The 14,971-nt window shown below is 46.6% G+C and overlaps 1 protein-coding gene across 23 annotated transcripts in view; it reads left to right on the plus strand.

Moving 5' to 3' along the window:
- zmiz1a (zinc finger, MIZ-type containing 1a) overlaps positions 1-14,971 on the plus strand; it is a 467,693-nt gene that overhangs the window by 270,373 nt on the left and 182,349 nt on the right. For 22 of the 23 annotated variants that reach the window (XM_059640362.1, XM_059640366.1, XM_059640364.1 and 19 more), the window contains one exon: positions 11,805-11,910. In XM_059640362.1, the coding sequence (XP_059496345.1) occupies positions 11,805-11,910 (106 nt within the window). Of the gene's footprint in view, positions 1-11,406; positions 11,602-11,804; positions 11,911-14,971 lie in introns of those variants that run through there. The other variant, XM_059640382.1, reaches the window with a different exon arrangement.

The following is a 14,971-nucleotide window of genomic DNA, read 5'->3' on the forward strand; positions in this document are numbered from 1 at the left end:
ATGTTAAATGGTAACACTTATGCTGCACTGTTTGAGCCAATTGTAACTTGACTATATCATCTTATTTGGAATCGTTTCCAGCAATTGTTGAATGAGTTGCCTTTGGTCACAATGTACTAGGGGTTGCTTAGTGACAGGGAAGTGTAGTCATCTTTCAGAATGCATCTTCAGATAAAGTTATTCTTGAAAGTTAGATTACATTTGAACTACAAAGGATTTCACCAAATCACTTACTTTCTAATTATCACAAAGTATTTTTTTATGTGTGAAGGCCATTGGTAAGTGCTTTGAAGAATTAGTAAAACAGTTCCTCACCCTGGGGACTGGGGAGGAATGCTTTTATTGCCTTTGCTTCTAGAGTTATGATGAATTATGGCTTTGCATGACAAAGTATTAACCAAAGGGCATTTATGGATTCAGTTCTTATTGCAGATTAACAGAGTATATGTGTATATGCTATGATCTCTCGTTGCATCACTCTGCCACTTCAGAGCTTTACTTCTCCAGGCTTTGTGCCTGTATTCCCACTGCAGGAATTTTGTCAATGGGTTTCCACTTGTTAGTTTTCCCCTGCCACCACACTCTTCATGTTTAGACCCCAAGCTTTGGATCTAAAAACAAAAACTTAACATTTCAACAACAACTTTCACAGTACCTCCTGATTAATGGTGACATGTATCCTAGATGTCATTAAGACTCCCTGGATATCTTTGAACAGTGCCACAGTGCATTCAAATCAATAGGTGGGCAGGACTTCAGGTTATAATTAATCCAAAAAGCGGAGCTTTGAACAATAATGCTGCAGTCTCTCAACAATGAGCATTCAGAGGCATCAAAGTAGAAACTAAGAGCAAGAGTAGCCCATTCAGTATAATCATGGTCGATCCCGCTATCTCTCCAAACCCCTCGATGCCTCTTAGAAAAGAAAATGATAAGCTTCCTTCTTGAGCATAATCTGGGAACTGGCTTTCAGTGATAGCAAGTTCCACTCTCTGAATGAAGGAATGCTTCCTCATCTCAGTCTGAAATGGCCGTGGCCATAACCCCTTGTTCTAGACTCCCCAGGCAGGAAAAACATGTGCCCTGCATCCTGTCTGTCCAGTTCTGTTGGAATTTTCTGTTTCAGTCATTTCCCCTCTCATTCTTCTAAATGCTAGTCAACGTAAGCCCAGTCACACCAATCTCCCATCATGGAACAATCCATCCAACCCCAGTGTCAGCCCAGTGAGCCTTTGCTGTGCTCTCTCAATGGAAAACACATTCCCCCTTGGACAGGGAAACCAAAATTGCACAAATTGCAGATGATGTTTATAGGAATAAGCACTGGAATGGAGCTTGAATCCACAACCTTCTGACCCTCTAGCAAGATAGCAGTTGGCCAGCTCAGTTTGAGTTATATTCTTAGATAGAATTAAAACTCAAAGTCTGTGCTCAGCACAAATCTCTTCCCATTCATGAAATCGCAGAATCCCTACAGTGTGGAAGCAGGCCATTCGGCTCATCAATTCTGGGACTGACCCTCCAAAGAGCATCCCACCCCACTACCCTATCCTTGTAACCCTACATGTCCCATGTTAATCCACCCAGCTTGCACATCCCTGGACACTATGAGCAATTTAGCACGGCCAGTTCGCCTAGCTTTTATATCTCTGCGGGAAATTGGAGCACCCGGAGGAAACCCACACAGACACGGGGAGAATGTGCAAACCCCACACAGACAGTCACCTGAGGACAGATTTGATCTTGGTCTCTGGTGCTGTGAGGCAGCAGGGCTCACTGTTATGATACCGATCTGCCCGTTATTGTGAAACCTGTTTATAGGGAATGGGTGTTGTGTGGCTTTCCTCAAGAGTTGGATTCAGTTGCAGAATCAAACTCTTTCTTAATTTTCTCTAATATTCTGGTTTGGGTGCAGTGGCTAACAGAACCATCTCTCTCGATGCAAAATATTGTTAAATCCACTCACTGGGGCAATGCGAATGGTGTAAAAGTGACTCAAAAAACAGAAATTGTTGGAGAAACTCAGCAGATCTGGCAGCATCTGTGGAGAGAAAGCAGTCAGTATTTTGGGGCCAGTGGTTTTATTTTACAAAAGTGGCTACCTTTCAAACACTACTTCAGGGGCTTTAAAACCTGCTGAGGTCATGAGTTGCACTTACGATTGCAAATTATTATTTTTTTCTGCAGCGACTGGTACTTTGTTTAAAATAATCCTCAGCGTGAAGGTAGCAAAACAGTTTATATGTCATGGTGTAGCCTGCCAGTAATTCACTGCTCGGTAGCGCTGGCTGGTGGCTGAATTTGAGATGATGTTTCATTCCTCTAGGTCAGTACACTATTAAAAGCGTGCATTTGCAGGATTTGATCATCATTGGCAAAGATAATGTTTCTTTTCCATCTGTAATTGCCCTCGAGAGAGAGAGAGAGAGAGAGAGAGAGGTAGAGAGGTGCACTAATACTGTGGGAAGAAAGGACAATATTTGGCTCATATGGCAAGAGTTATATAGAAGCTCAAAGCAAGTGGAGGCCAATCGACCCTCTTGAGCTTGCTATACCATTCAGTAAGACCATAGCTGATCTGACTGTAATCTGAACTCTGCATTCCCACCTATCTGGATAAACTGTTATGCCATCACCCCCCCCCCCCCCCCCCCCCCCCCGCAACAACCTGAACCTGTCTGTCTTTATGAAGAGTGGAAACCAAGGGACCTTGAAAAGAAAAAAAACCTTGTTTTCCCCATCATGACTCCTTGCTCAGACTCCCTCACAAGAGGAAGCACATACACCTTGTCAAGACCCCTCAAAGCCACCCTTTCCTCATTAGACAGCGCTCCTAGTTCTGATACTCATAGTCAACTTGCCCTAGCATGCTTCTAAACAATAATAGAGATAGTAGGAGCTGCAGATGCTGGAGAATCCGAGATAACAAGGTGCGGAGCTGCATGAACACAGCAGGCCAAGCAGCATCTTAGGAGCAGGAAAGCTGACGTTTTGGGCCTAGACCCTTCATCTTCTAAGCAAGTTTTGGTAAGTTACACCACAGGATTGTTGGTATACACAAAATAAAATGAATCACGTATGTCTTGCACATTTAGTGTGCATTACATAATTGTACTTTACACAGCACTTCAAAAATACTTTTTATTGGCTGTAAATTGCTTTGCAGCGTCCTAAGGTTGTAAGGGCATAATGCCCTTACAAGCCAGTCGTTTCTTTTTTTTAATAATCACTTCCTCTCCACATAGCCATTGAATAAATGAAAAATTTCAAGGCGTTCTGAATGTATTATAAATCTGAAGAACACATTTTGGTTAGCTTATGCAGTCAGTGGCTCAAATAAGTTTATCATTAAATCAGTCTCAAAATGTAAGAGATGTTATCATTTTAATCTGTTGAGAAAAAATGTATAATGAAAGCAACATGGTCTATGTCAGTACCATTTAATGAAAACAGATGGCTGTTGGACTGGTCAAGCAAAGCCATTGAACATATCTCTTTGCACACCACATTGTCTGAAAGTAGTTTTGTTTTATTTTGGAGAACATTAAGTTGAGAGACGTTTAAAAATAGTCTCTCGTGCAGCCTTGGTTGTCGTCACTGCACAATTGGCAAGGCCGTAAGCTGTGGAATTCCTTTTCTAGACTTTGCTGTCTCTCTAACTCTCTCTTTTCTCCTTTTATTCAGTTCTGAAAACAAGTTTCCTGCCAATTGTCCTCCTATTTCTTTGTCCGTTGGTGTAAACCTTCATCTGAAAATGTTGCTGTGATGCTATTTGGGACAGTTTTACTGCATCAAAGGCGCTATATAAATGCAACTTGTCATTCATCTTGTATCCATTAAAGAAAATATAGAGGATGTTTGCATCTGCGTGGAGTCTTTCAAAACCTCAAGGCACATCCCAATCTGACATCCCAATCTGCCTTGCAGCTTAGAAGCCTGGCCATTATTTATAATGTAGCATCTGTAATGTGGCAGCCAATTTGCTCACAACAAGTTCCCAGAAACAGCAATGTAATAGTCTGTTTGAGTGATGTTTATTGAGAGGTAAATATTGGCCAGGACACTTTGTGGCTTTTCAAAGTGTTGCCCTGGATTCTTTTGTGACCTGCAGAGACTACACACAGGACCTTAGTTCAGCGTTTCAGTCAGAAATGGAGACTTCCAGCAGTGTTGAATTCCCTTTGTACTGGGCTGGGACTGTTGGTCCAAATACAGTGCTGAAGCCTCTGGATTTATACCAGCAAACCTCCTGCTTTATCTCAACTGGGGCGGCACAGTGGCTCAGTGGTTAGCGCTGCAGCCTCACAGCGCCAGGGACCCCGCTTCGATTCCACCCTTGGGCGATTATCTGTGTACAATTTGCACGTTCTCCCTATGTCTGTGTTTTTTTCCTCCAGCTGCTCTGGTTTCCTCCCACAGTCCAAAGATGTGCAGGCTAGGTTAGGTGGATTGGCCATGCTAAATTGCCCCATTGTATCCAGGGATGTGCAGGCTACGTGGAATAGGCATGCAAAATACAGGGAATGGGTGGAGGATGAATTTGCTGGGTCCGTGTGGACCCGATGGGCTGAAAGGCCTGCTTCCACACTGTCGGGATTCTATGACTGATAATAGCAGTCTACTGTCACCAGTTCCTGAACTACAAAACACACTTAAAAGTTGGTTATAACAACTTGAGCATTAAACTGGCAAATTTTCTAATGCCAGATGCTTTATTTCTGTTCATTTGCTCTCCTCGCTATTTCCCAGTATAAGCCAAAGTGATGATTACAAACTTACTGTGAGCAAGGAGTTCCAGCATGCCACCAAAACTCGAAAGTAAACACAGCTAATGAAGACCTTGGGGTATGAGAGAAGCAGCTTTTCTTTTTATTCAATGTGGAAAGGAGTAAGAACAGTCCAGGGGTGATAGTGATTGAGGAGAAGTGGTGAAATCTTTACTAGCAGTATCAAAGAGACCAAAGGCACAGAGGAAAGTTCATAATCTCTACAGACTTTGAGGATAAGTGTGAACACAGGATGAGCGCAGCAATAAAACCACTTTCTTAGTTTCTGCGATAACAAAGTGTGGGGCTGGATGAACACAGCAGACCAAGCAGCATCGTAGGAGCAGAAAAGCTGACATTTCGGGCCTAGACCCTTCATCAGAAAAAAATAGTTACAGTTTCTGCTTCAGTTTTCAATCCCCTCTGTAGTGTTTATTGTAACAAGATCATGCAGACATGACATTTTTCATTGCTCATCCAGAAGTTTACCTTTTAAAACATCACTCCACTGAACTTTTCACATCTCTAACCTGCTGGGGTTTTGCTTATTCCAATGGCAGCAACTCTTTCTGACTCCTTTCTGCCCAAACAGGTGTCCTCTATCTCCTTGGTTAACTGCCCAAGTTGACATGAGCTTTGCAGACTGAAATGTAAGGAAGCAAATTTCAGACATGTGGAACCGTGCCCCCCTGGAATTTTCTATTGAGGGAAGTGAAATACTGCAAACTGTGTAAGGGAAGAGGCTGTTAATCCTCAGAGAGCTGAATGTATTCTACAGCTCGGTACTGTTACAGATAGTAACAGGCCACTTAGCCCAACAGCCCTGTGCTAGCATTTACACTTTGTGAACTACACTCACCTGACTCCAGCTTATGCTATCCAACCTTATCTTTTTGCTGCCTTCTTCCTCATGCGTTTGCCCAGTTTCCCATTAAATGCTGAACCCTGTTGGGAGAAATAGCATGAGTGTCAATGAAACTGGATTCACAATTTTGTAATCATTGAAAATACTGGACAACAATCTTAGCTCGGAATAGCAAGGACTGCAGATACTGGAAGTCAGAATTGCTAAAATGTGGAGCAGGTCAGACAGCATCAGAGGAGAAGGAAAGTCAACGTTTCTAGCCTGGACCCTCACTAGTCCTGAAACACACAGGGTTCTTTACTGCAGACGGCTGTCAAGACTGGGTCATAACATAGATTTGGGGCATGGATAGGCAGATTCAGTGAGGGATTCAAGCGTTATGGGGAAAAGGCAAGAAAGTAGAGTTGAGGGTTATAGGTTGGACTATGATCTCATTGTATTGCGGTCTAGACTTGATGGGTTATGTGGCCTGTTCTGATTTGATTTGATTTATTATGGTCACATGTCCTGAGATACAGTGAAAAGTATTGTTTTGTGTGCTAACCAGACAAGTCATACCTTACATAAGTACATCAGGGTAGTAGAACAGAAAGCAGAATATAGTGTTACAGGTGCAGAGAAAGATCAACTGTAATATGTGAGAAGTCCATTCACAAGTTAATTAACATAAGGGAAGAAGCTGTTCTTAAATCTGTTTGTACATGTTAGTACGAACGTTGTATCTGTGCCCAGTGCAAGCGGGGTTCTGGATTATGGTCGCTTTTGTGATGCAGCAGAAGTGTCGACAGTGTTAGTGGATGGAAGGCTGGCTTTCGTGATGGACTGGGCTGCGTTCACAACTCTCTAATTTCTTGGGCCGAGCAGTTGCATTACCAGACTGTGATGCATCTCGATAGGATGCTTTCTATGGTGCTTCTATAAAAATTGGTTGGAATCATTGAGAACGTGCTGACTGCTGAAGGACTGTTCCTACTTCATTATGGTCTTACAAGTGCCTGCCCCACTTCGCATTTTGGAAATTAAAGTCCTTCTTGATTCTTCTCAGAGATATATTGTTTTTGTTGTCCCCAGTACCCTTGCTTTTCCCTCTAGGAAATAGCATGGAAATGTTGGAAGGGTTAGCAGGGCAAATATCAAACCCCCAAAATAACAAGCATACAAGACCAGAGATAACGGGAACTGCAGATGCTGGAGAATCCAAGATAATAAAATGTGAGGCTGGATGAACACAGCAGGCCAAGCAGCATCTCAGGAGCACAAAAGCTGACGTTTCGGGCCTAGACCCTTCATCAGAGAGGGGGATGGGGAGAGGGAACTGGAATAAATAGGGAGAGAGGGGGAGGCGGACTGAAGATGGAGAGTAAAGAAGATAGCTGGAGAGGAGAGTATAGGTGGGGAGGTAGGGAGGGAATAGGTCAGTCCAGGGAAGATGGACAGGTCAAGGAGGTGGGATGAGGTTAGTAGGTAGATGGGGGTGCGGCTTGGGGTGGGAGGAAGGGATGGGTGAGAGGAAGAACCGGTTAGGGAGGCAGAGGCAGGTTGGACTGGTTTTTGTATGCAGTGGGTGGAGAGGAAGAGCTGGGCTGGTTGTGTGGTGCAGTGGGGGGAGGGGATGAACTGGGCTGGTTTAGGGATGCAGTGGGGGAAGGGGAGATTTTGAAACTGGTACAATGATGCTACCCGAAGGTTGCAGGAACAGCAACTCATATTCCGCTTGGGAACCCTGCAGACGCTGGTGAAGTCCACATTGATACCATTAGGCTGCAGGGTTCCCAAGCGGAATATGAGTTGCTGTTCCTGCAACCTTCGGGTAGCATCATTGTACCAGCTTCAAAATCTCCCCTTCCCCCACCGCATCCCTAAACCAGCCCAGTTCATCCCCTCCCCCCACTGCACCACACAACCAGCCCAGCTCTTCCCCCCCCACCCACTGCATCCCAAAACCAGTCCAACCTGTCTCTGCCTCCCTAACCGGTTCTTCCTCTCACCCATCCCTTCCTCCCACCCCAAGCCGCACCCCCAGCTACCTACTAACCTCATCCCACCTCCTTGACCTGTCCGTCTTCCCTGGACTGACCTATCCCCTCCCTACCTCCCCACCTATACTCTCCTCTCCACCTATCTTCTTTACTCTCCATCTTCGGTCCGCCTCCCCCTCTCTCTCCCTATTTATTCCAGTTCCCTCTCCCCATCCCCCTCTCTGATGTAGGGTCTAGGCCCGAAACGTCAGCTTTTGTGCTCCTGAGATGCTGCTGGGCCTGCTGTGTTCATCCAGCCTCACATTTTGTTATCTTGGAATTCTCCAGCATCTGCAGTTTCCATTATCTCTGACTCCTTGATTCCTGTCCGTTTATCAGATTTCCCTTTTGCTCTGTATTTATTGTTTACCTGATATAAATTTCTGTTGTTGTGTGCCAATCAAAAAAAAAAGCCAGGAACACATTGTGCTTCAGGCTGGCAGTGTCAAGACCTCAAGCATCAATTATAGTGCGTGCAAAATTTCCCTGTATATCTTGTCCATTTGAGGCTATCATACACACATGTACCAGCAGAGGGAGTCTGCCAGGAAGAGCTACTAAAGGATTCACATTTAACTGCTCATGCAGTCTAATTCTTAATGTCTCCAAATGTCACGGGAACTTCACACCGACATTTACATTTTCGACATTGAAGACCAAGGAAGAGAGCAGACATATTGTTTCAAATAAAAACCGAAAGAGCTGTGGATGCTTAAATAAGGAACAAAAACAAGCTCAGAGACAGTAGGACCTTCCGATGCTGGAGAATCTGAGATAACAAGGTGTAGAGCTGGATGAACGCAGCAGGCCGAGCAGCATCAGAGGAACAAGAAGGCTGACGTTTCAGGGCTGCCCCCTTCTTCAGAATACCTGAAACGTTAACTCTGTTTTTTCCTTCACAGATGCTGCCAGACCTGCTGGGCTTTTCCAGGAACTTTGATATTATTTCAGATATTCTTCTGGATGTGGAGGTGCCGTTGTTGGACTGGTGTCCAAGGTCAGAAGTCACACAACACCAGATTAGAATTCAACAGGTTTATTTGAAATCACAAGAAGTGCAGCTCTCTGAAAGCTTGTGATTTCAAATAAACCTGGTATAGTGTGATTTCTGACCCTATTTTCTAGAGATATGGCATTGTTGAAAACTCATGCTTTTAGGTATCTCAATATCTGGATCTTCCCCACTGCGGTTCACGTTCTTTTACTGAGGTAATGATGCATATGCAGTCAGATTACAGTGTGGCTTGATGGCTCAGTGGGTAGCACAGCTGCCTTGCAGTGCCAGGGACCCAGGTTCGATTCCACGCTTGGGTGACTCTCTGTGTGGAGTTTGCATTTTGTATCCCAGTGTCTGTGCAGGTTTCCTCCAGGTGCTCTGGTTTCTTCCCACAGTCTAAAGATGTGCAGGTCAGGGTGGATTGGCCATGAGAAATTACCCATAGTGTCCAGGGATGTGCAGGCTAGGTGGGTTAGCCATGGGAAATGCAGGGTTACGGGGTGGGGGTGAGTCCTGGTGACCCTGAGGGACTTGTGTAAAATGATTCTTAGGAGAGTGACAGTTGGGGTTTGTTGGTCTCTGTTTGAATGCCCCAGTTCTTGGTAACCTCAGGATAATGTCTCAAAGCCTGTTAACTGAGAGATAAATGAAATGTGGAATGTTTCTGTGACTCATCGAAACCTGGTGTCAGCCATGGTCTACAAACAATGACACATCCCACTCCAGAGAGCTGAGCACAGAATCTAGGCTCGCAATTTCACAGCAGCTTTGAGGGGGCACTGTGTTGTCAGAGGTTATACGGCGCAGAACTGATACCAGAATATGTAGAACAGTCTTCCTATTAGCCAATGAGTTGTTTATCCACAGTTAGGATGGGAACTGCTCAGTAGTCTTGCCTGTATATGTCAGGCTCGGGATTGGGGTGATTTGGGAGGTGGGGGGTGGGGTGAAGTGCAGTAAGGATGGCTCATCATTTCATAATACCGTCGGGGTGGGGGGGGTGGGGGGGATGAGGCAGGGAGCAGGAGGTGACTTTGTCGAAATATGATTGGTTAGATTTTGCCCAGATGGCTTCTAGAAACATCTTTCCAGAACCGTCTTCAGCTTGCAACCAAAGCAGCTGTTAACCGGTTTCAACAAGAGGTGTTTGTAATAACGCATCTTCAACAGAGCGGAGATATCCAAATAAGATAGAGATAATGGGAACTGCAGATGCTGGAGGATCCGAGATAACAAAGTGTGGAGCTGGATGAACAGGCCAAGAAGCATCTTAGGAACACACAAGCTGACATTTCGGGCTGAAATCCCCCCAACCCTAAACCTATCCATCTTCGGTCTGCTTCCCCCTCTCTCCCTATTTATTTCAGAACCCTCTCCCCCTCCCCCTTTTCTGATGAAGGGTCTAGGCCTGAAATGTCAGCTTTTGTGCTCCTGAGATGCTGCTTGGCCTGCTGTGTTCATCCAGCTCCACACTTTGATGTCAGCTATGTGTGTATATAAACCAGTTGGCTCACAGAGAGGTGAAGATTTAATCAGTGGCTGTGTCTAAGCTGGAACTGATTGAAGATGCCAAACTGAAGCTGTTAAAGGGCCTCAGGACAATGCTGGTTCTCTCCAGTCTGCTGCCCATGTAGCCAATAGGTCTATAAAAAGTGGGTCTGTGTGATGTAGAAGCAGATTGGCCCATGAAGTCTGCTCCGCCATTCTATGAGATCGTGGCTGATCTGATAACCTCAAGTCCACTTTCCTACCTTTTTCCCGTAATCCTTTACGGATTAAAAATCTACCACAGTCACATGATTGTTTAAGCTGTTTATTATGAATGAAGAGCACTAACTACCGATAGATTGCCAAAATCGATCTAATTTGTATTACTGACAAACATGTCTGCGGGTTAAAGACCTTCCTTTTAAAACAGTAAATGAAAAATGTGATTAGTTTGTACCCACGGAGTGTCATTTAGATCCTTACCTTTGACATGAGGGGTTTTTAATTGGCTGTAGTGACTGTCTCTGATATCACAACAAAGTAACCAATTTGCACACAGCATGGTTCCACATATAGCAATGATATTAATGACCAGATTATCTGATTTCAGTGATCCTGGTTGTGAGTAAATGACGACCAGGATACAGCGGAGAATGTCCCTGCTTCCTGCTCCTTTTAAAATGGTGTTGTTTGACCACGAAACATCCACCAGGGAGGGCAGATTGGGCTTGAGATTGACATCCTATCCAGAACACAGCACCTACGACAATGCAGCATTCCATCGGCACTGCATTGGGAGTGTTTGCCTACATTTTGCTTATGGGTCCCCAGAGTGGGAGCTGAAACTGTGATGTGAGAGAGCTGCCGCAGATCATGTCAGGACTGAACAGGCTGTGTTGGAATTACACGCTTGAAACTGGTTAAAATGTGGTGGTCTATTGTCCTGAAGTGCCCAGAAGATGGAGCCTTCAGAGGCCAGGAACCTCACGTTAGCCCTCCCCCTCCTTTATTTTTCTGCTGTCGCTTTGGAGACGCATGCTGTTCTCAAATCAAAGATTATAAAAATGACTCCTTGCATTCTGTCTGCAGTTGAGACCCAGCGGAATTGTGAGATCCTAACAAAAACAGTGATGCTAGATCTCTAGAAGACGGGTTACATGAATGGTCAGGAGTTGGGGGGTGGGCGGAGTTGCTTTGAAACTGCGTTCAAAGCCACTCCTTCAGTACAGAAGGTTCTGCTGCCTGAGGCCTCAAAGTGTTCACCCTAAACCAGGATGTGTTAATGATGAACCCGTTAAATGTGACTTGCCAGGAGAAAATGAGGGAGTGTTCGCTCAGACTTGGCTGCAAGCCCAGCTTGTGCGAGTTACAAGCCTGAAGCTTACTTTACAACAGTATTTCTTCACTGCTGTGAAGCAAGGAAATGCTCAATGGCAGCTTAAAACACAAGAGCCCAGGGAAGGAAAGGTGTGAGGACTGTGTAAAATATACAGCTTCATCTGTTTGTTCGCACTCTCTCTCTCTCTAACCACACCAAACTCAAGTGGCTGCTGTGAGGCAAACACAATTGCCCCCTTACTCCCAAATCTTTCCCAGTGATTTTCTGCTTTATGCTGTGCTATGTGTAACACAGAGTTTAATGATGTGCTGTGCTTTTGTTTCTGGCCTAGGTTGTCAGCAGGGTAGCCGCACAGCAAGGCTTTGACTTGGATCTTGGATACAGACTGCTGGCTGTATGTGCCGCAAACAGAGACAAGTTCACTCCAAAATCAGCAGGTAGGAAAAGTGGCTGTCTGTGCTGTAAATCTGTGGTTCACCTCCTCCAAACATTGCCCACCACTCTCCACACCCTTAAACTCAACCAGATTAAAAACAGCAAAATATATGTTGCCTTTTGTAAAATGACTGCTATGTACTTCAAATGGGGCCATGTCTTCTTCTATGTGCCATTTTGAATCATTTCAAATCTCCATGTTTCGAATTGCTGACACCATGAACAAGTCCTGAGATGCTATGACTCTCGGTTGCTGTGGTCCTCGATTATTTGACCGATGGGAGGATAATGGATTGTGGTACTGAGCAAACTGCTGCTAAATATTACTGTCACATCAGCACATTCTGTCGGTGCTAACATTGGGCGTTGTAAACGTAAGTTCACATACACACACACACACACACACACACACAGACACACACACACACACACACACACACACACACACCCCTGCTCATGTGCACTCTCACACTCCCTCCCTCTCTCTCACACTCCCTCTCTCTCTCTCACACTCCCTCTCTCTCACACTCCCTCTCACTCACACTCCCTCACTCTCTCTCACACTCCCTCCCTCTCACTCACACTCCCTCCCTCTCTCTTACACGCCCTCCCTCTCCCTCACACTCCCTCCCTCTCTCACTCACACTCCCTCCCTCTCACTCACACTCCCTCCTTCTCCCTCACACTCCCTCCTTCTCCCTCACACATCCTCCCTCTCTCTCACACTCCCTCCCCCTCTCACTCACACTCCCTCCCTCTATCTCACACACCCTCCCTCTCTCTCACACCCCCTCACTCTCTCTCACACACTCCCTCCCTCTCCCTCACACTCCCTCCCTCTCTCACTCACACTCCCTCCCTCTCCCTCACACTCCCTCCTTCTCCCTCACACATCCTCCCTCTCTCTCACACTCCCTCCCTCTCTCACTCACACTCCCTCCCTCTCTCACTCACACTCCCTCCCTCTCTCACTCACACATCCTCCCTCTCTCACTCACACTCCCTCCCTCTCTCACTCACACTCCCTCCCTCTCTCACTCACACTCACTCCCTCTCACTCACACTCACTCCCTCTCCCTCACACTCCCTCCTTCTCCCTCACACTCCCTCCTTCTCCCTCACACATCCTCCCTCTCACACACTCGCTCCCTCTCTCACTCACGCTCGCTCCCTCTCTCACTCACGCTCGCTCCCTCTCTCACTCTTGCTCCCTCCCTCTCCCTCTCTCTCCCTCTCCCTCTGTCTCCCTCACACTCCCTCTCCCTCACACACTCCCTCACTCTCCCTCACACACTCCCTCCCTCTCCCTCACCCTCCCTCCCTCTCCCTCACCCTCCCTCACCTCCCTCCCTCTCACTCATTCACCCTCCCTCTCCCTCACATGTCCTCCCTCTCCCTCACATGTCCTCCCTCTCCCTCACATGTCCTCCCTCTCCCTCACATGTCCTCCTCTCCCTCACACGCCCTCCCTCTCCTCACGCTCCCTCCTCTCCGTCACATTCTCTCTCTCTCTCTCTCTCACACTCACTCACACTCTCACACACACGTGCTCACTCTCTGTCTAACACACTCAGACACACACTCATGCTCTCTCTGACACACAGACACGCTCACTCAAATGCTCACACACTTTCTCACTCTCTCTCACACTCAAACACTCTCTCATGCTGTCACACTCTCACACACACTGACACACTCACATGCTCTCACACTCTCACACTTCACTCTCTCACTCCTCACACTCTGTCACCATCTTTCGCACTCTCTCGCACTCTCTGGCACTCTCTCGCACTGTCTCTCTCTCAATCTCTTTCTCTCTCTCAATCTCTCTCTCACTTTCTCTCTCTCTCTCTCACTCTCTCTCTCACACGCACACACACTCCATACATGCTCTCGGTCTCGTTCTCACTCATTCTCTCTTTCTCTCACACACGCTCTCGCACTCTCTCTCTCTCTCTCACATTCACTCATAAATACTCTCTCTCACTCACATGCCGTCACATTGTCTCTCACACACACACACGCATGCGCACACATGCTCTCTCCCACGCTCTGCCCCCCTCACAACACATGCTGTCTCTCTGTCTCGCACACCGTCCTCAAAATCAGTCTCTTCTCTCACTCTGTCACACTCTCTGTCTGTCACACTCTCTCTCATGTGCTCTCTCTCACATCTACAAACACACACACACCATACGCTCTCTCACTCTCACACGCTCTCTCTCTGTCACACTCTCTCTGTCACATTCTCTCTCTCTCCTCCCTCTCTGTCTCTCATGCGCTCGCTCTCATATCTACAAACAAACGCTCACACACGCTCTCTCACTCACACGCTCTCACTCACTCACACCTCTCTCACTCACACGCTCTCACTCACACGCTCTCACTCACACGCTCTCACTCACGCTCTCACTCACACGCTCTCACTCACACGCTCTCACTCACACGCTCTCACTCACACGCTCTCACTCACACGCTCTCACTCACACGCTCTCACTCACACGCTCTCACTCACACGCTCTCACTCACACGCTCTCACTCACACGCTCTCACTCACACGCTCTCACTCACACGCTCTCACTCACACGCTCTCACTCACATGCTCTCTCATCTCAGTCTGTCTCTCTGTCACACTGTCTCTCTCTCTCATCCAAAAACGCGAAAGCTCACACACGCGCTCTTGCTCACACACGCTCTCTCTCTCTCTTCCCACCATTCATTGTCTCCCTCTCACCTCTCTCTCTCACTCTGTCACACATATGCTCTTTCACTCAGTCACATACTCCAACGCACTCTCGCACACTTTCTCTCTCTCTCTCTCTCTCTCTCTCTCACTCATGCAGTCTGCCTCTCTCTCACATTCTGCCCCTCTCACGCACATTCCCGCTTGTACGTGCACACACGCACACACACTCTCTCTCTGTGCTCTCGTGCTCTCTCTCTGTCTCTCTCATAAATTCTCTCAATCACATGCTGTCACACTCTCTCTCTCAAACACACAAATGCACGCTCACACACACGCTCTCGCTCTCACACACCGCTCTTTCCCACATGCTCTCACCC

The sequence above is a fragment of the Stegostoma tigrinum genome, chromosome 37, assembly GCF_030684315.1.
Source record: "Stegostoma tigrinum isolate sSteTig4 chromosome 37, sSteTig4.hap1, whole genome shotgun sequence".
NCBI classification, from domain to species: domain Eukaryota; kingdom Metazoa; phylum Chordata; class Chondrichthyes; order Orectolobiformes; family Stegostomatidae; genus Stegostoma; species Stegostoma tigrinum.